A 21,359-nucleotide genomic window follows, 5' to 3' on the forward strand; every position below is an offset into this window, starting at 1 on the left:
CTAAATCAGATCTCAGTCCACAATATCAGTGTAATCCCTGAACTGCAGATTTAAATGTACTTGCACGTGCAAACCATTCCTCTTTTTCCCTAAAAATGTGAAGAGTTACTTTAAAAAGTCTATTAACAAATCTCACACAGTGCTCAGTTTTCTTCTCAAAGCTCAAGTACAGCCTTCAAACACAGAACCCAGAAATATAAAAGAAAGAATGCAATATTTGATCAACATTTTATAGAGGTCTTTTACATACCTCAAATAACTAAAGTAAGAAATATACATTCTCATTTCACAGCCACATCTGCCATAGAATATGGCATGGTTTTCAGAATGCTGCTTAACATTTCTTTCTATGGCTCACAAGTGCCATTTCTAGGCTTTCTACTTGTGGAGAAGTATCTTGAGAAAGAAACATTGTGTAAATCCACAAAGTGTCAGCCAATGGAATTGAAAAGCAATCTGAAACCACAGCTTCAATAACTTTTTCATGTCTCATTTGGCACAGTCACATGATAAGAGAAAGCCTTTTATCCTTGAAAAAACAGTTGAAAATCATTATACAAAAATTGTTTATAATTTTTCTTTCAAGACTCCAGATCTGTCCAAAGATAGATGACCTGCAGAAAGTAATTCACAAGCATCAAAGAGACTGACACTCTTAAGCAACACTATTCCAGAGTTGGTGTTACTGCTTCAGAAGGTTTTGTTTCAATACACTCTTCTATACTTACTACCACCCACTATGCCCAATAGGAGACAACAGCTGTTCCTAGAAGTCTTGTTGCAACATGGCTGACAAGACTGGGCAGTGCACACAAACCCAAACAATTTGAGGTGACTGACTAGTCCCTCAGCATATTCAATGGTAAAACTTTCCTCCAGCTACAATTGTTTTTACAGATGCCACATTAAATTTTAAAAGTTCTAGAGCGAGTAATTGAATATTAATTGCTTCTGTGTCTCCTTTTCAAAAAATTGATTGAGTCAAAAAGTTGTCTGAATGACATCTTGCTCTTCAGGACATGGCATTCTTATTTTGCTCTGTAGAGTTTTCTTTTTCACTGTGAAAACAAATCTCAATATTGCTGCCAAACACCATTTCCTTCCTCTGGGTTTTAATGTAGAAAATGAACCTTTACAAACAATGCCTCTATAGAAATTCCCTAATTCCACATGAAACTATTCATAAAAGTAAATACCCTCCCCTTCAAACCATCGGCCATGTGCTCTATTTTGAGAGAACAATGCTATCTAAAACACAAGCCTCTCTCCCATAGCTCTTTGGTATAGCTCTGAGCTCAGAGAATTCTTTGTTGAAAGAGGTTGCTCAATATACTCAATGAAGCAAAACTTATGAGCTTTTCAGTCTGGCACCAAGCAATATGGCTAGAGAAAATGAATTACAATTTTCTATGGGGTGACCAAAATTTTCGAAAAAATAATTAATCTGCAACAGGAAACTACAGACTGTATCTATCACATATCAGATACCTGCAGATACACTAAATATACATTGCTTAAAAAGTAGGCAGAATTAAGCTTTGTGTTTGCAACCATTTTTAACATTATGGCAAATATCTGAATTTCACAAGTATTTCTGTAAAACTGGTGGTTTACCTTCCTTAGCTGGTTTCTCCTGTGAAAACTTGCTCGGAGTTTCTGCCTTTGGTGGTTGCATTACCTCGTATGTCTGTCTGTGTTTATTCCTCAACTCCTCGTATGTGATGCCTTTTTTTTTACGACTTTCTTCTGGAACTGGAGCAGGTTCTGGACACAAAACAAACAGAAAAATACTAAATATGACATAACACACCAAAATGTAGCTTCTAGAATACCAGTTAATTATTGCTCAATCCCAAATTAATAGGAGCATGACAGCTGCAATTCTAAATACAACATTGAATGTATATGGTCTTCAAGTAATCCATTCCTTTTATCCTTTTAATTTTGCCAAACTTCTTTGAAACACTGGCTGTTAATTATTTTTCTTCATTTTACCATAAGAAATTCTAACAACCACATGGTAGTTGATGGATAAAATAGCTCTGGTCACTTTACCTAAAATTCACATTAATTGTACATTTGAGATATATATAATTTCAGAAGAGAAATCTAAGTGAAGCTCAAGGGTTTGCATTAAGGCTTTAAAGTTTGCTTTCAAAGAATTAGGACAATATGCATCATATGATGCTTGATAAACATTTGATCCTTTTATCTGTATTTATATTGCAGAATCTTTGTTATATAATAAAGGTTTTACCAACTATTGATATTTGTGATGAAATGCAATAACAATTTTCTTGATACATTTATATCTGATATTTTCATATAATTATAACCAAGTTGCATGAAAGGGCTTTTTTAGTGAAATAAAACATTTTTCATAAGTTGAAAAAATCCAAACTAATTCAAAGTACTAAACCCTGAATTTGACAGTATCTTCCTCCTTTGTGTACCAGAGATAGGTGAATTCAGAATCCTATGTTTTCCCTGCAATAGCTGAGGACAGTTCACACTGGAAGGAGGGAAACAGCTGTATTGTACTTGAAAACCATTTTAGTTCTCTGTGAGAAAACCAGACTGCTAGTGGACAGAACACAATATCTATTCAATTCTCAGGAGACAAAAATGTTTTTTCACATTGAGAAAACTTTTTAGAAGTTTAATGTCACGGAGTTACAGGACTATCAGTGCCAGCCCCACAGAGGGTGGAACTGCAACAATCACCTTGGAAGGGCCAGCAGGCAGTGGGAAGGCTGTGCTGTATTCAGTACAGTGAAGGGATGGCACATTCCCCTCTCCTTCAGTCAAAGAGAACTTTCAGTCAGGCTGAGTTTCTTGCAAGTTTAGTTCCACAACAGATTTCACCTTGTAAGTTAATTCAGGATCTTTATTTGCAATTAAAGCAATTTTCAGCTAGAAAACCCTGAATCTAGTTTACAGTTAGAAAACAAAATAAAATTTATATTAATCTTCTGTGTGAAAACAATTATAATTCTTCTACAGCTCTTTCACTCAAAACCACTATATTTTGCCATGTGTTTGCATAGGGTGAGAATGTATAGTTTAGTAAGAGCAGTATCTAAAAGAAAGTCTCTAAGTACTAAGGCTCACCTTGAGCAGAGTAGTCAGTAATTCCTGTAGGTGAAGATTCATTCAAAGAAGCACTGAATGGAACGGGCTCATAATTTGAGAGGGCTCTATCTGTTGAGCTGTAATCATCTAAATAGCTGGAAGAAGGTGGGAATCCAGCATTTGGAGAAGATGACTCAGTGAATGACTGAGAAGGTACGTCTGAAAATTCAGATTTACGACTGGAACGACTGGAAAAGAATAGAACTAAATATTAAATACAAAAATACTGAAGTTAACACTGGAACCATAACAATACTTGCAATTCAAGAAAATGTTCTTTCATTTTAAATAGTTTAGTTTCCAACTGAATCATCATCTTAAAAATTTTTGGGATGTTCTGGGTGTTTTCTTTACACTGCAAAAATTTCTCTCGTTCTTTCCCCACAGAATCTTAGCTCATACCTCCAGAACAGGAGAGAAAAGAGACAAAACATATTGAACTTTACAATAACTGAAGTTACAATCCTTTTTCTCAAGGAATCTTCAGACAAAAACACCCCACATCAGACACAAATAGTACATGGTGTGCCCACGTAACTAGTGGTAGTATACACTACAGTGAATTTTAAAAGCCTTTTAGAAAGAATTTGATATTTTAAACCCTTCATCATTAGAAGGTGCTGTAACTGATCAGGACTGAAGAAGAGCAAACAGCTATCTTAAGAAAATTAAATTATGAAAATTAATCAAGTTGCTGAATTCTGCAAAAATATTAATGAATTTTCTCTTGAGAGAGAAAGATAATATCATATAAAAAATATTCTGGAAATTGGTACCAGATATTTTAAAGTGTTCACTATATTCTTAGAATGGCCTGGCAAGCCACTACACAACATGTCCCTCTACCAGGAATGCCACCACTAGAATGCCACTAGAACATCTCTAGAGTATTTATTAATGTTTTACTTTTAATTTCTGCTCAGCTGTACTTTTAGTTTCCCATGATAAACATTTGCAATTAGTCTTTATTTAATTCTCATAATAAACATTCAGAACAAACCCACTTTATTGTCTCAATTATGCCTTTAAAATACATGCAAACACAGCTTTAAAAAACTACCTGATCTTTTAGCTGCCTACAAGTTTTTAACTCATATCATATTTTGGTAAATCAAATTACCAAAATACATTAATTAGTAGACATACAATGCTCAGGAAGGTGTAATGATTTCTGTTGCAGGGGTTAAAAGGGTTAGCCTGTATGGATAATAATGCAATTGAAATGAATTTAAATTATTCAACCAAGGAAAAGGAATTTATCACTTAGGAAATAAAATTTTACAGATACAAATGGGCCATTAACAGTAGAAGGAATTTATTGGTGTGGCAGATGATGGCACTTAAACAAGCTCTCATGTAAACACAATTAATGAGCATGACAATTTCATATTAGAAACTGGAGGGGGGTGAGCTGATTCTATGCAGTCAGTGTATGAAGTGGTAATGCCTGAAATTGTATGATGTCATAAAACCATAAACATTTCAGAATAAAGGTAAATCTTGCAGACAAAATAAAAACTGTCATAAATCTGAATTTATAGTGTATTTAAGAATTTAAGCAAATCCTTTATAAACATTTACCAAATCTCAGCACATACACAGGAGGACTACTACTCACTATCCAAACACTATCCTCCCAGTTTTGAATCAAGGGTTTAAGTGACATATTCTGAAAGCAGCTTGCAATTAAAAACCAGTTGAAGTAGAAAACATTCTGGAAGAAAACAGGAAATAGTTTTAAGAACCTGATGAGTTTCTCATATGTACAGCATAATGGTGTTACAGATGTAAAGGATTTAAACAAACAGCAGTAAGTTTGACCACCATGCTTCTTCCTGCACTGATATTGTTTACTAAGCTCTTTCCTTTGATAAACACTGAAATCATTTCCACCCTTTTCCTACTTCAATCAAACTAAGCTATGGGAAAAAATTCCAGAATGTAACACTATTTTATTTCAGTTAAATTAGTTTACTTTTAAACTAAGGAGACAACTTGTGCTGTCACACTTCTCTAAGCAAATTCCATGGGAAACACTCTCAATTTTACAAGGAACCCAGTTTGCTAAGTAAACTGTTTATTTTTCCACTATTCAAAGTCATCAGTTGTATGTAAAGAGCTCAAAATATGTATTTTATAGCTTGCCAACTGATACAAATACAGATTTCTGAAAGTGGTAGATTTGAGGTAATGGGGAATGAGGGAAGGTGCAGCTCTGAAGGTGTTGGAAAGCTGCAATAGTAGTATTGATCTGTTAGTGTTTAAATCACCCTATTCAGAATATGTTTTAAATTTAAAAGATACTTAAACTCTTACTTAGGTGAACTATGTCTCTGAGCTTGTCGCAGAACATCTCCTATTGGGGAATCCTTCAGTTTCTTAAATTTCTCGCTACAGATTGGCAAGTAGGATATCTTTCCAGCCAGGTATCCACACATTCCAGCAACTTTTTAAAAAGAAAAAAAGATGGGTTTAGATGCTGCACTGTAATATCCAACATTGTTTTAAAACAATAATTTCAAATAAATAATATAGTATCTTGAATAAAAGAATGAAAACCAGTTTAGATCTAAACCAAAAACATGCAGAAATCATGTCTGCTTCTTCTGGAGACAAAGGGTACAAAACCAAATGCAACAGCTGAACAGAGACATAAAGCAATGATTTAGACATGGTGTGAGCAACAGATGATTTCAGCTAGTACTTGGTGAATGAAATGTGGCAAAAAAATGAAATTGCATTGTTTTTTCCCAAGATCCAGAAATCACAACTATCAAAAATGATAAACCAATGAGAAATAAATACAGGCAGTACATTCTGCTAATTTAATCCATCAGAACAGTCACATCCTGAAAAGGCTTTACCAGTAATGAAGACAGGTCTAAACCAACTTAGCAGTAGGCTTATTTTCTGTAAAGGATTCTGTTATTTGACTGCCAGGGGGCAAACAACTGAATTAGCTGAACCCTTGTAATGACTAAGCAAATGGTTTCAATTTAGTGCATGAGCTACTTCCACCTGCTGCAAAGAACATAATAAATTACCAAGATAGCTCTTTCTGGGCTTAAAACTTATGATTTCCATCAACTGGCTCCTTCAAGTTTTATGAGTGGGTCAATGGTGTATGAAGGATTCCATGGGAATGAACAGTTTTCTTGTCAACTTCGTAGGAGAAAAAGACTAGTCCCTCCTTTCATGTGCAGTGAGTATTTCCTAAATATAAAGACTAAGAGTCTCGATTATCTTTAAGTCGGGAAAGAGTTAATTATCAGGAACGTTAATCCTCTGCAATTCTCAGCTGTAGATTACATTGCCTGGGAACCATTATAAAGGGGATTTTACCCTAGCCTGCTGTGCTGATACTGAAATTTTGTTTCCTGTTCTAATGTCTTATTTTCAGAAGAAGGCTAAAAGTCCTTTTGCAAGGGAACAGAGAAGAACAGCCACAGCTATGAGTGATGTTACAAATGAGGAATGTAAGGGTTGCACTGTTTAGCGGGTTACAAAAACCCAAACACCTCATATGCAATAAATACGTGCAAAGAGAAAAATTACAAGTCTAAGAATAATTCAAACTAAACAGTTAGCAAAATAAAAACAGAAAAGCTGATTACTCTTTTGCATTAATTACAAAGAGAAAGTCTTTTTCTTGAGGCCTTCTAGCAAAGAACAGGGGAAGTATCTCTCTGGAAGATGTTTCACTCAAAGTAATTATTGGCCAAAGTATTTGATTTTTTTATTACAGAACTAAGAGCCAGATGATCCACATTTTTCAAGTTAGCAGAGTAAATTAGGTGTTGTTCTTTGCTTCTACATTCACTGTGACAAGATCTTTGAGAAGCTGATTAGATATGGCCAGGTCCCACTGCAGACTAAATGAAGGACACAGAGGCATTGGAATCTTCCCCTTCTTTGTCAAAGACAGAGAGGACCAAGAGCTCTCTGCTGTGTTGAAGGGAATGCTGCCAATGTAGTAAATCAGCCATGGCTAACTAGAAGTTTCAGAAAATTATTGAGAGTACCTAGAAAACTACTGACAAAAGTACAGTAATTCCTACAGGCAGAACATCCTGGCCAGCCCAGCTGCACCTTATTTTCCCCCCTGATTTCAATAAATTACTTGTATTAAATAAGAAGAATGTGGCCCTTATGTGTAGCAGTGATTGGGGAAATAGCTGTTGTATTATTTATTAGAAATGTTTGTGTTATGCCATTGTTTGGTGTTCAAAGAAAGTAACCAGAATTTAGCATAAACAACTGGAGCCCTAGTCTCACATTCATTTATCTGCTTAAACAACACTTCCTTGACCACAATCATAGGGTTTACCCTCTTCCCACTGAAGTAAACTGGCTGTATCTGCCAGATTGGCAAGATGGCAACTTCCTGTTTTACTGTCCTGTATTACATTGAAAAGACTAATTTATTAAGTTAATAATTTATTTTTGCTTATACTTTATCCAAAAATCATTCACATGAAATTGCTTTTTTCCTACAATTGTATATACATAATGTCCAGGAAAAAAAAAGTAATTAAACAAGCCTGAATGGGACACGTGAGATCCATGAATAAAGACCTTCAAATTCGGAAGGGAGGGGTGGGTGTGTTCTGGCAATGTAATTTAAAGCAAGGTTGCACAGTGTCTATTTACAACGTTTTTATCTTAAATGATTATGTTACATTTATCAAGCAATTTTATACAAACCTTATAAAGAAAAATTGTGCAAAATGTGCAGTTCAAATTCAGACAGTGAATAAATCACTGACTCATAAAATGGCTTGGGTTGCAAAGGGACCTTAAAGATCATCTAGTTCCCCTGTGGCATGAGCAGGGATGCCCCCCACTAAACCTGGTTGTTCAGGGCTCATCCAACCTGCCCTTGAACACTTCTAGGAATGAAGCATCCACAACTACTCTGGCAACCTGTCCAGTGCCTCACCACCCTCATAAAGGATTTCTTTCTAACATCTAATCTAAACCTCTCCTTTTAGTTTAAAAGCAGTGGTCACACTGGGCATTAGGAAAAGGCTCTTCACTGGGAGGGCTGTCAGGCACTGGAGCAGGCTCCCCAGGGAAGCAGACACAGCACCAAGGCTGGCAGGCTTCGAGGAGCGTCTGGAAAACACTCTCAGCACATGGTGTGCTTTGAGGTTCTTCTGTCAGGAGCAGGGAGCTCACACTCTGCTCCTTATGGGTCCCTGCCAACTTGAGCCACAGTGAATGAGCCAGCCAGCCCCAGGGGAATTACATCTGCACAGCAGAGTCCAGAACACACAGCACAAACACAGGCTGCATTTATATGTAGCTTTTACTTACATGCGACTTTAATAAAAGAGCCGAATCTTGAGGTATCTCTTAGAACACCTGAAAATGAGGATGAAATCAGATATTAAGATATATGATATTACAAAAGATATGTGTAATCAGATATCAAGAATTAACTTGAAAAAACTCAGCTGTAGCTATTTTTGTAGAAGCAGGTTACTCCTTTACACTTCACATTAAAGAAAATTTTAAAAAACCCCCAGTAATATCTGAATTCTCCATATAATTAAAAAATCTAGGAATTACCTCTTTAGTCATATTTAACTACAGGGTTGTTAACACACTAAGAACATATTGTTTCATAAGCAGTGAGATACTGCACTTCTCACACAACATAAAACACATATGAACTTAATTTTAAGTTCAGCTCCTTCTTTATGTTGAGAACTGCAAATCATGTGGCTGCAGAGTCTGAGCTGCATCTTTTATTTGCAAGTAGATTTGACATGATATTATCACAATAACTTTCCTAACAGCAGAAAGATATATCAACTGAGCAAACTGGAATGAAACTGAAGTATTTTTATACTTTACCTTTTCTAATTAAGAAACTAGTACCAAGCATGCTCACTGCAGCCAAAGGGAAAGCTGTGAAGAAGAAAAAAAAACTGCTTAAAATACAATTTTCAATATTTTCAATCACATTTAACAAATATGCAATAAAATGAAAGTTGCTATGCCTTCCAAAGCTCATTTGTGTACGGATATATATATATCCACCACTGCCCAAGATACAGGGACAATGAAGTAACAAACATAACAGAAGGCTAAAGTTATTTAAAGATTTAGATATGTCATAAAGAAATTTAATTTCATGCAAGTCTGAAAATGCAGATGTTACAAAAAGGCTCAATGACTTCTAGGAGAGAAAGTTTTGCAACAGCACTAGATGGTTGAAGTATTTTGATGCACACAATTTGCTAATTAAGTCCATAGTTGAAGACAAATTGTATTTATGGAGAGAAAAGTATTAAAGAATAGTTTGCAAATTAACATGTAATTCCCTCAAAAATTCTGACAGGTCTAAACCAGGTAAGGAGTCCAACCAGCATCTGTCTCAGGGTAAATGTAACTGGATGTCACTTTAAGAAGAAATGTTGCCTCCTTGGTTCAAAGCAGGATTACAGCAAAACTTCAAAATAGAGAATAAAAACCTCCCAACCTACTAGGTGTTAAAAATCTCATGCTTTTAGAGATTCCAGACTTAGATTTTCAAAAATTTACTGTTCTAGATTTTCTGAGATATAAAATGACAGCACAGATTTGCAACTAAATTGTAAAAGAAAAACAAAAGCAAACAAAGCCAACAACAACAAAACAAAAGCAAACACCCCCCCAACAAAACAAGGGGAGAGAGGGTGTGTAAAGAAAAATACGTTCAAAAATTATTACAGAAGATTTCAGTCCAATCCTTAGACGTTTGAAATTATTTATAGACCTAACAGAAACATTCCAGATATCAAAACCAGGCTATACTAGTATCTGAGCATATAAGTGACCTGAATGGCACCTAAAAAAAAAAAAAAAGCTAAATGAAAATTGGATTCATACCTAAAAATCAACGTGAATTATTCAACTGTAGGGAAAAAAAACCCCAAAAAAACAAACTCAATAAATCAGAAACCATCTAATAGGCAAAGAATACTTTTTCTACTCCAGGAACAAAATAAATCTAGGGAAAATAATGGAAGGCTGATATAGCAACAGCACATAAGAATGGTAATATACCAAAGTCAAAATTGTTTGATGGGGAAAAAGTTTTATCGGTATGATTTGATTTTGTTAACGTGATTTTAGTTAGAATTTTTAAGAGTGTAAGAATTTATAGGATAATGTGATTACAAACTAGTAACTCCAGTAAAGCACATATTAAACTGAATTGTGAAATGACTAGTGGCACATGCTGTCAAGAGAAACTATGACAAAACAGACAGTTTGTAAGAATTAGTAAAATTTGCTACAGCTTGAAATTTGAATAAACAAACTGAAAACACACAAATTTATAGTAACCTCAGTGAAAACCAAAAGCTGACACCATTCAAAGTGAGGATTTCAGGGCAGTCACACAAGCACCCTCTTGCAAAGGGGAATTCAAGCAGTATGTGTTTAATACAGTGAATACAACAGTCTGGTATGTGCATGCACAACAGGGAAACCAAGACAGGAGACCCAGAAACAGCCATGGACTTTAGGCTCTCCCAGCCAGGTAACAGCACAGTACCCAACCCCTGAAAAAAAATCTGTTACTGTTGTAGCTCCCTAAAGAAAAGTGACTCAAGAAACGAACTTAGGGCCTTCAAGCAACACCTACATGCTGTTTCTTCACTGACTAGATAAAGATGCACAGGGCAATGAGCTACATTGGCAAGCAGCACAACAGCTCAGGAACAAACAACTCTCTCTCCAATTTGTGTTCCAAAAGAGAGATTATCAATAAACCACAACCATCATTGTACCACTAATGGACCTGCCTCCTTCACTTATAAAATTATACAGAAAATGTACATTTTAGCAAATATGTTGAAGATTTCCAAGTATTTATGTAAAAGTGAATGAGGAGAATGCCAAACCAATGGAGAAAGACAAAACAGAACTTTGAATCATTAATTCAAAATCACAATGCCTTAGGAGCTGTCCCTGAAAGTACTAGCTTCCACAAGAAATTAGAGCCCCAGTGTGCTAAAATTAGCAAATCAGCTGCTGAATTCTTGATCTGCCCTGGTTTTTGCCAAGCCACCTATCAGCATCAGTAACCTACTAGTGTGTGATAAAACAGCAGGTAACAATCACATCAGAAGGCCTTTTCAAACCTCGAGACCAGGTGTACAAAAATCAAGCATGCCTTGAACCATAGGGTTACAGAAACCATGCACACACAGCAATTTTCTCCAAAAGCTGGACAGAGTGACTACTTGTATATTATTCTCTTTACAAGTCTCTGTAGAGATGAAAACTAATGGTTAGAAGTTAAACTATTTTATTCTTGCATGTTAAAGATAACAATAAAAATTGAAAATAAAAATGCAGAAATAACACAAAAAAGAAAATCCAGTAATATAAACGAGACTCAGTAATTAAATCTATTTTCAGACTTTTAATAACCACATAAACTTAAAATATGAAGATATCTTGTTATAAGGCATGCGACTTAGAAATTATGTTGCACCTTTTACAAAACTGCTGCAAACTCTCAGTAAATACCACATGGATGAGCATTTGCTGGGACACAGTTCTAGTAGGTGTGAAGCTCCTTAATGCTCTGTTGTGCTTTATTGACCCAGGCCCTCTGTAATGCCTCAGGCAACAGCAAAAGCCAAGGGTGAAAGGAAAGCAACCAAGTTTACCAACAAAGTGAGCTCACCTCTATACCGAAAACTCTCTTCAGCACATTCCTTGAGCAGTCTTCTTTCTTCCTCCGTTGGAACATAAGGCTTTGGTACTTCCCTCTTTCATTAGCGAAATAAATTAGAAAAGAATGAAAAATGCCCCCAGACTGTTTTGTCCAATCAAAAAACTTGATGTCTAACTTTCACACCTTGTAGCTTCTATACTTTCACCCATTTAAGAAACTAGTGCTTTTTGTCCATCAATGTCACATGAAATATATAATTTTAAAAAAATCCAGTGCTTCTAAAAATTACATGAGAGAGCAGGAAATACTTTGTGCATAGTCAGATCCCAACTCAGCTCAGTCCTTTACTTTAGAAAAGCCTGCTTTGGTCCCTCCAACCAGCCTTCCAAACAGCTGACACCTGACAGATCATTAAGTTCCTTTTTGAAGTATTTCTTAGGGTTTCAAAGACCACAGGGCATGTTGTTGGTTCACAGGGATGTAATTCAGAGCTGACCAGCTGTTTCCCCAGCGTGAGCGAGGTTTGTGCGGGGGTGCTGCTGTCCCCCCTGAGAGCCGGGACACTGGGCACACTGCTGGGCACAGCTGTGGGAAGGCCACCAGGGGAACAGAGAATCACAGAATCAGGTGGGTTGGAAATGACTTCTGAGGTCATCTGAACACCACCACACTAAGTGCCATGTCCAGTCTTTCCTTAATCACCAGTAGGGACGGTGACTGCAGAACCTCCCAGAGCAGTCCATTCCAATATCTAATGGCCCTTCCTGTGAAGAAATTCCATCTAATGTCTAACCTAAATCTCCCCTGGTGCAGCTCTCTTGTCCTGTCGCTGGTTGCCTGGGAGAAGAGGTCGATCCCTACCTGGTTACAACCTGCTTCAGCCAGTTGTAGATAGACAGTGATAAGGCTGCCCTGAGCCTCCTCTTCTCCAGGATAAACAACCCCAGCTCCCACAGCCACTGCTCGTAAGACGTGTACTCCAGACCCATCACGAGTTGCCGTTCTCTGGACACGCTCCAGCACTTCAGTGCCCTCCTGAGCTGAGTGGCCCAAATCTGAACGCAATACCTGAGGTGTGGCCTCACCAGTGCCGAGTAGAGGGGCACGGTGACTTCCCTGGTCCTGCAGGCCACGCTATTCCTGATTCAGGCCAGGATGCCACTGGCACCTGAGCAGCTCGGTGGCTCACGGTCAGGCACGAACACCTCCTCACCTCCCGCCAGGACCCCCGCCCGGCCCCCGAGAGGCCTCAAGGGCATCGGCCCCGCGTGGAGCTCAGGGCAGGGACGGCCGAGCGGCTGACAGGAATCCCCTTTCCCTGCCCCGAGCCCGCCGCCTCGCCCTCCGCCCCCAGCCCCGCCAGGTTTCCCCGCGGCAGCGCCGCCGATCCAGCGCAGTTACCTGGGCCGCGTCGCCGCCGGGGCCGGGGCCGGGTCCGGGTCCCTGCCCGGCCTCCATGGCCGCCGTGACCCGGAACTGCGCTCGGCGCACGCAGGGCGCGGTGCGCATGCGCGGGGACGGGCGAGCCGCGGCGGGGCGGGCTCGGCTCGGCGGGTCTGGCTCGGCGGCGCTGCCCGCGCTGGGCACGGGCCGGGCCCTCAGAGCGGGCAGCGAGAGGCTCTGTCTGCCCCTGCCCAGCCCCAGCTGTACGTACGGTACCCACGGGCTTGCTAACGACGGATGGCCAGAATGTCCTAAAAGGAAAGGATCTCTGTTGCCTAAAAAAATGGGGTTTTTTTCTGAATCAGGGTCAAGCAAGGGTCTGCTAGGCAGCTCTTGAGCTTGAAAATGGAATTAGTTTGGTGGTTAGGATTGTCTTGGAGTGGGAGACTAAGAAGTTGTGTGCTTGATTCTAGCCAATGCCGTGGAAATGGCAGCTTTAGCAGGTGCTTGCAGTTTTTGAGAAATAAGGAGAAGTTGATGGGAAAAAGTATGGTGTTGATAGTGCAATGTATGCCTTGGCATTTTCTTGTAAACAAGCAGTACTGTGGCTCGAGCTCACTATATGCTGATATGCCCGTGCTTGCGTATGGAATGTACCACTCCCTGTAAGCCTTTCGAGGCTGAAAGAGCAAGCCATTGTCTCTTTGCCCTGGAATTTGGCTTAAATTGCTGCTCTCTGATGGCTGTAGAAAAAAGGGTCCGTGCCTGAAGACAGGAGAATGAAGGTCCTAGAGATTGAAGGTCTGAATTTGGTGGAGAATGTGAACCATGTGCAGGGCCTAGGGCAAATGGACTAATGAAAACTATAGAGGAGATTGGATTCTTGAAACAAAATAGGTGGATAGAACCAGAAACTATGTATAGTGGGGTTCTTTTATTCACACCTCTCATCATACAATAAATATATTTCTAATTTACATGAGATTGGAAGTAAGTGGTGTAATCAGGCAATGTTTATTTCTGCTTGTCACCTGGGCCCTTGCTAATGAAACATTCTCCAATACATGACCATCCACGATGCACATTATTAGTCGGAAGGCAAAAGATGTTTGCCTCATCAGCTCAAGACAGTTTTGTTTATGGGATTATAGCTCATTTATTAAAGCAACTTATTTCATGCCTTTTCCCACTTATCTTTCTATGCAAAGAATACAGTGGGGTTTAAAATCTTTTAACTTTTGTGGGGTAGAACATGCTTATGAATTGCACTTCCTCTAAACAAGGAGCTTCAGTGGGGAGGAAATGGCAATCAGTCTCCTTCGTTGTAGAAAATAATGACTCTGAGCTGCTGTTTTGCTTCTCTATTGTAAAATTGATAGTTATCCATTCAGTTTTCTCACTTCACTGTCTTCATGTTTCTTAGACTTCTAATGGGGAAAAAATTAAAATAATCCAGCAAACTGGTGAGTTTACCATCCATTCAAAAACCTTTCCTAGTACAGCCTGCTTGTGAGATACTTGAAAGTTTCACCAGGCTACATGCATCCATTTGTTGGCTTACAACTTCAGTTGTGGGGCCATGTGCAGCGTATCTACATCCTTGGCACTTCATTCTCTGAACTCAAGACCAGTTTTTGGAGTCATTCTTTGAAAGAAATGTTAACAAGGACACCCTTTCTGACCCTCTGGTGGTTTTTTTACAACTTCCTTTATAATCAAGCTATCTTTCATGCAACTATGAGAACTTCAGTTTACAATTGATGATTGCATCACCAAGTCCTTCTGATAAGCATAAAATGTTGCTCTCTTGCAAGGCTTGAGGCTAGATATTTAACCCCTTTCTTGAATACGATTTTCTCTACTTTCTGCTTTAACAGGTGCCATTATGCAATATGCTGATTTTTGTTTATAAATCTATGCACTAGAGTAGTTCTTAAGAGAAAAACTCTCAGAGATCTCGAAATGTTTGTTTTAACAACGTGTTGTTTTAAACACAAAAATAACAGATTATTTGTAATAGCCTAAAGTTATATGTTTTTGGGCCACTTCAGGAGTCAAAATTATTTTTACAAGTATTACAACTCACGTATCTATGCCTCTAAACTATTTATCTTTTATTACTTAGTATCATGTAAGAATGAAGAATATATTTGTAATTCAAAATACTGTAACAAAAAACCTTGATAGTTTGTCTTTAGAAATTGGAACTTATTTCTTGTGAAGGAGATGCCTCGAAAGAAAAATGAAAACTTTGAAACGATGAGATTCTCTTGAAACGAACTGATTACTTAGGTTAACAAGTTGGAAGGTGTGAAAGTCACATGGTTTCTAATTGCAGTACTTTGCAAAGCAGTGGTGAATATTCATAACCCTTGAAGGTGGAGCTCAGAGAATGATTGGGGTGAGCTCTGTGCAGTCTGTCAAGTGGTTTAAAAGTTTATGTTTCTGATGAATTTTTTTTCATCCCCTCATAACAGTCAGTGACAGGTTTTATACAACTCCACTGCAAAACACAGGTGGCCTAACAAATAAGTTTTACAATACTGTATAAGACATAACTAAAACTATTAGATATATGAAAGAGTTGGAGCAAACACTGATCTGGTAAGGAAAGTCTCCAGAGCTAGTACTGGAAGTGTAGGTGCTCAAGTGCAAAGAACAATGGTGATTTTTTGTTTTTGCTTGGTGCTCTGGACAATATAGTAAAATGCAACAGCTGAGAGGTTCTGGTGACTGCCAAGAGTTAATAGGACTGTATTGGAAAAATCTCTCCCTAATGAGGAAATAACAGTGCCTCATACCAAGAAAAAAGAGCATTGTTGTAACTGCTACAACTGGTGGCAAACAAAGAATCAGTTATTTGCCTGAAGCATTATGGCACATCAGCAAGAACCAAGAGTGGGTGTCTTTGAGGAGCTGATAGTCAAAGCCTCAATTAGTAAGGACTTTACCCACATAGATAATGATTGCCATTAATATTAACTGGTACTGTAATGTATTTTGAAAATTACTTTACGTGTTAACTAATCCTTAGAGCTATTTTGTAAAGCTGGCAGGTAAAGGAGCATTTGGTTCTGAAAGTTACATACTTGCTTCAATCGTCTGAAATGATGCACAACACCAGAAGCAATGAATCCTGTTTGTCATGTTACGTCTTCTGTCACCCATGTTTGGACTGTTTGGTACAATTGTTAAAATTCAATAAAAACTACTCCACAAAATTCTTAAAGCTACGGGGAAGAGTTAACCTCAGCTACGAGGACATCTTTATTTTTTTCCTCTCCTGCTTTCTTTCCCTACTGGCTTCTGCAAGTTGATGTACATCCTGTGTCTTAAGGGTATGCAGCACGTGGATATAAATAGTTAAACATGGAGGGGCTTTTACTGCAACTATACTATAATTGTACAAAGTGTGGTACAGAACTTTGAACTTCTAATAGAATTTTTTACAGCTGTTGTGCTGGTGCATTTGTTCTTTGTACTTTTCCTTCAGTTCCGGTTTTCTTAGAAATGCCTATTAAAATACAGTACTTGCATGACAGGCTTATGTTTAACAGTGGGAAAATGTTAACTGCAGGATTCTTTCTAATACCGTTTTGCAAATCTTGTGTTATTTTATCACACTTTACATGTATTTATTTTTCTTTCCTTCCCCCCCACTCCGTTTTTCTTTAAGGCCTGGAAGCTTTGAGGCACTTTAACAGAAAATATAGTTACTTTTTAACCAGTTAAAATGTTGATGTTGGTACTGTTTCTGTTAACGTCAGCTCCCAGATCTTTGCATTGTTTAGAAATACATTGTTACTTCCAACCACTAGTCCTGTTGTATTAGTGAAATCCCGGCTAGACCAGTAGCGGCTCCGTTTTCTGAGGATGATGTGAATTATCGCATTACTCCGCCTCGCTGCCAGTGCATTGCGATAAACCTTGCAGCTTGGCTCCTGCGGGAAGCCCATGAAATCAAGGCGATTATCAATGGCCAGAGCGATGCCAGTGCTTTATGTGCCGTGCGGGGGTGGCGGCAGCGCGCCCTGCCCTGCCCTGCCTCGCAGGCTGCCCGGAGCCAGGCTGCTTCTTCGGGGGAAGCCCGGCGGCTCGCGGTGTACAACAACGCGAGTAATTCCTGGCAAAAAAAAAAACCCCTGCGGTATCTCAGCATTTGTGCAGCTGGCCGCGACGCAAATATTTGCCCTTATTCGCTGGGGGGAAGGGCGGGTTTTCCGACCGCTTCCTACGGGCGAAAGGAGCGCCCTGATGGCACGGGCACAGCGCGGCGGGACCTCTGCGGGGCTTCATCGCCTCAGCCGCCAGGACAGTTCCCTGATGTTTCCCAGCGTGCCCAGAGAGCCGTTTGATTCCTGGCTACCTTGATGATACCGGCCTTCTACACGGCAGCAATCGGTCCTGCTCTCTCCGGGGGCTCGGAGGCAGGCCGGGCCCCGTGCGAGGCTCCGCGGAGCCGCGGGGGCCGGAGCGCTGCCCGAGCGGCCCGAGGGAAGAGGCGCCCGGAGCGCTCTGGGGGCGGGCCCGGCCGCCACCCCGGCCTATCACAGCCACGGGAAGGGGGGGGTACCGCCAATTGGGACCCGACTCGCCCCTCACCGCCTCGCGATTGGCTGAAGTGTGGAGGGCGGTGCTTTGGGGACGGGCCGGGCGCTCGGGAGCCAACGGGGAGGGAGGGCGGGGGCGGGGCCTTGTGAGTGCTGCGCGCCTGCCCCAGTGAGCGCCGGGGCCGGGCGGGGCCGCGCGTGCCAATGGGGCGGCGGGGGGGGCGGGAGCGCCGCGCCGGGACGTCGAGGTGCCGGAGGGGAGAGGCGGCGTCGGGATAAAGCCGGCGGGGGATGCCGGTGGTGCGCGTCGCTCGCTGGGTCCCACCGGGGTCGCTCTGAAGTGTGGGGGGGACCGCAGCCGCGCTGAGGTAGGCGGTGGCGCCCGGGGCTGCGGCAGCTTTCACCGGCGGGAGAGGTGAGGCGGCGGCGCAGCCGGGATCCGGTCGTGGCTGATCGGAGGGAGGAGGGGGTGGTGCCTTGCCCCGACGGGAGCGGAGCCCGCGGGTTGTGCTTTGCGGCCCCTGGCGCTGGCCCGGCCCCGGTCCTCGCCGCTTTGTTTACGGTGGGGCGGGGAGGGGAGGGACGGCAGGGAGGGCAGCGTGTGGCCGGGCGGCCCTGCCCGCCGTCGCCGCGGGGGCATGAGTAGGGCGGAGGCGGAGCAGGGGTCGGCGGTGCTGCGTGCGCCTGGCCGTCCCCACCTGAGCTCCGGACCGCCTGCCCCGATCTCCTCCGCGGCCCGCGCTGTGTCTCCTTCCGCCCCTTCCTCCCCGGCCGCGGCCCCACCCGTGCGTGCCCAGCTCCTCAGCCGGCGGCCCCCAGAGCCTCCGGGCTAGGAGCGGCGCTCGCACGGCCCCGCGGGCCGAGCGTAAAGGGGCGGCCGCCGCCGGGCTGCTCCCGCCCCGCGCCCGCACCCGTCCGGCCGGCTCCGGCCGCCCCCCGGGACAGCGGGGCCGCGCAGCCGCCGGGCAGCCACCGCCGCAGGGGATGGCGGGGCTGGGAGCGGGCCAGGCCGGCCGGGAATGGCGGGACGGAACGGGGAGGGTGGCACGGAGCCGGGCTTTGTTCCCGGCCCCGCCCCGCCTGGGGGTGCCCCGGGGCTCCGGCGGAGAAACGCGCGTCCCGGCTCCTGGTGCGGAGGGCGGCGCGGGCGAGCAGCGACGCCCCCGGCCGCCCGTGCCGCCCTCGGCGCAGCTGGCCCGCTCCCCCGCCTTCGGGGGAAACTTGGGAGACTTGAGCAGCAAACTAGGAGACGTGTGTGCGCGCTCCGTGTGCAGCGCCTCGCTGATGGAGTCGCTCTGAGGTGCTTTTAGGACCAAGTTTGGCTTCCAGTGTTTTTACAGCCTCAGATCGGCGTGCTTGTATAGCTGTAAGTATTGTAGGGGCTTAATTAGTTTTCCCCTCTTCACTTTTATGTGTGTGTTTCTAGTGTTTTGGTAATGTGATAATTTGTTATCACATTTGTTACTCAGTGGGCTGTTCAGTTTGTGTCTTGACCAGAAATCACTGCCTGACGATCAGGGTAGCTCTAGCTGAAACATCCTAAGGATCAGAAGGAAAACATAAAAAGAAAAAATCCCTGAAAACTCAACAAACCTCAAATATTTTGGTGGCCACTTATACTGAGGGAGTTGCAAAAGCAATTTGCTAATATGATCTTGAGGAATAGTAAGGCAACCTGGAGACAAGGCAGCAAGAGTGTAACCTGGACTTCTTTCAGAATTACAAATGGACTCAGAATCTCAAATGGACTCAAGGCAAGAAATATCCTAAACCAGAAAATGAGTCCTTTACTCCTTTGTGCACTGTGTATCTCTGTGCTGCAGACTTCGTGGAGTATATGGAGTACTATGAGAAAGGTGATTTGCTGCTTGAGGGTTGGGCAAAGAGTGAAATTAACTGTAGTTTCTTAAGAAGTATTTCTTCACCGTGTCATTTCCTCAGTAGGCTGTTTCAGTCACTTTGCTTCTGTGTTGCTGCTGTCGTGCTGAGGATATGTGCTGAATACTTCAGAATCTTTGTGGAAGATCGCACACCAAGTGCTGTAAAACCACCCCGATTCTTATCTTGTGACACTATCTCAGGAAGGAAACAAACCACTGTAAAAATTGTGCTGCAGGTTTAGTAAGTCACGTATTTAAAGATGAGGACAACATTTTCAGTATCAAAAACTTCTTTTATCTGTGGTTTGTAGAGGTCCTTAGTGGTACTTGATGGTGTTTGTTTCCCGTAGGCAACCAACTTCCCTGGGCAAATTGCTGCTGTGAGTGACTCCTTATTTATATTCCACAACTGATTTGGGTAGTCTGTGCTGACTTCTCTGGAAGTGGTTTCCTTGGAGCAGAGTGGTGGTATGTTGCTTTGGGATGTTGTAGAACATTGTTGCTGAGCTTCATTTCGAAAGAAAAGTTGTTTAATTCTTCTGTGAGGTTAGTTAAGGTAAAGTTGGAAAATTCAACTAATTCTATTTCTGTTTGACTGGCCTAAGTGAACCAAAGCACGGTGATAGCTGGTTTTCATGTAATAGCATAATACTTTTAAGAAGGGAAGTTTTAGGTTGTAGAGGCTAAGGCAAAAAGTAGAACTGTTCATTTTTCATGTTACTGTATTAACGCTTTGCAGAGTCGTCCTCCTAGCTCAAGAGTGGTCCTCATATGTTTATTTCACTGTGAATGCTTGTCTTTCTAATTGGGGGTGATAAAATTAATTGGTATGCTGAAAGTTTTTGCTAATACAGTTGAGATCATGCTGTCTGTATTTGCTTTTTCTAAGAACTTAAGGAGATTATAATTCCCTTCAGTGGCTATGCATCAAGGAAAACAACTTGAAAAACAGTGTGTTCTGCATCAGGCAGGAGTTGCCTGTTTTATATCTAGCCTTGTATTTAAGGAGGTTTTGTTTTCATTGTCTTGCCAGGTGAAGACTACTTCGTTATTTCATAAAGGACCAAAGGACAAGTTCAGATTTTTTGTCTGAGCTCCTTAAGACATGTGAAGGCAAAATTTTCGCTTCAGTGGACTTGCACAATGCAGAACATGGGTGCATAATGTGCTCCTTCTAGCTTAGAGTGCCATGAGTTTTTAGCAATTTTGCCTACAATTTGCCTTAGTTTGAAAGAAACTATAGGTATTATGCACGTAATGTAGAGGAAGGAGCTACATGCACGTGTGGGCTGTGTGAGTTACTGTGAGAAAAATGAGGATAATATTTCAGGGTTTGTGGCCCTGTACCTGTGGTCACTGGCCTGCCTTACCAGTAGAAAATGTGATGTAGCTTTTCCTCAGTGAGGACGCTGCTGGCCTAGCACACGGCCTGGCTGTGGTTTGCTGCTTTCTGCAGCTTCTCTGTGCTCGCACCCAAACAACTTTCAGCCTTTACAACTCTTGTATCTGTAATAATCCTCCCAGGAATCACAGTGGGCTGGAGAAGTGTTGCAATGTTAGAAGGTTTCAGAATTCAGCATTATTCTTGTCTGGTCTTGCTCTAAATCCTGATGAACTCCAGTAATAGATGCTAGCCAGACTGACTCAGCTAGGGTTGCTTCTGCCTTTCTATATTCTACTAAAAGAGCAGTTCTTTCTGGTATTTAGCTTGCTTGTCCTCAGTGCTCGACAGTTAAT

The 21,359-nt window shown here is 41.7% G+C and overlaps 2 protein-coding genes across 4 annotated transcripts in view; one reads left to right on the top strand and one right to left on the bottom strand.

The window, feature by feature from the left end:
• Window positions 1-13,374, bottom strand: part of LOC102067268 (OCIA domain-containing protein 1) — a 22,712-nt gene extending 9,338 nt beyond the window's left edge. The window contains exons 1-7 of the mRNA XM_005490031.4: window positions 13,211-13,374; window positions 11,819-11,903; window positions 8,992-9,045; window positions 8,449-8,496; window positions 5,449-5,578; window positions 3,112-3,320; window positions 1,615-1,764 (exon numbers count right to left, since the gene is read on the bottom strand). Coding sequence (XP_005490088.2) covers window positions 1,615-1,764; window positions 3,112-3,320; window positions 5,449-5,578; window positions 8,449-8,496; window positions 8,992-9,045; window positions 11,819-11,903; window positions 13,211-13,318 — 784 coding nt within the window. The 5' untranslated portion in view covers window positions 13,319-13,374. The remainder of the gene's footprint in view (window positions 1-1,614; window positions 1,765-3,111; window positions 3,321-5,448; window positions 5,579-8,448; window positions 8,497-8,991; window positions 9,046-11,818; window positions 11,904-13,210) is intronic.
• A 4,580-nt stretch (window positions 13,375-17,954) lies between these two features.
• The window catches only part of FRYL (FRY like transcription coactivator), a 159,742-nt gene continuing 156,337 nt past the window's right edge, over window positions 17,955-21,359 (top strand). The window contains exon 1 of one of the 3 annotated variants that reach the window (XM_074541522.1): window positions 17,955-18,110. The gene's annotated coding sequence lies outside the window, so the exon portion shown is untranslated. Of the gene's footprint in view, window positions 18,158-18,860; window positions 19,109-21,359 lie in introns of those variants that run through there. The other 2 variants (XM_074541521.1, XM_074541523.1) reach the window with 2 other exon arrangements.

The sequence above is a fragment of the Zonotrichia albicollis genome, chromosome 5 (genome assembly GCF_047830755.1).
Source record: "Zonotrichia albicollis isolate bZonAlb1 chromosome 5, bZonAlb1.hap1, whole genome shotgun sequence".
Classification (NCBI taxonomy): Eukaryota; Metazoa; Chordata; class Aves; order Passeriformes; family Passerellidae; genus Zonotrichia; species Zonotrichia albicollis.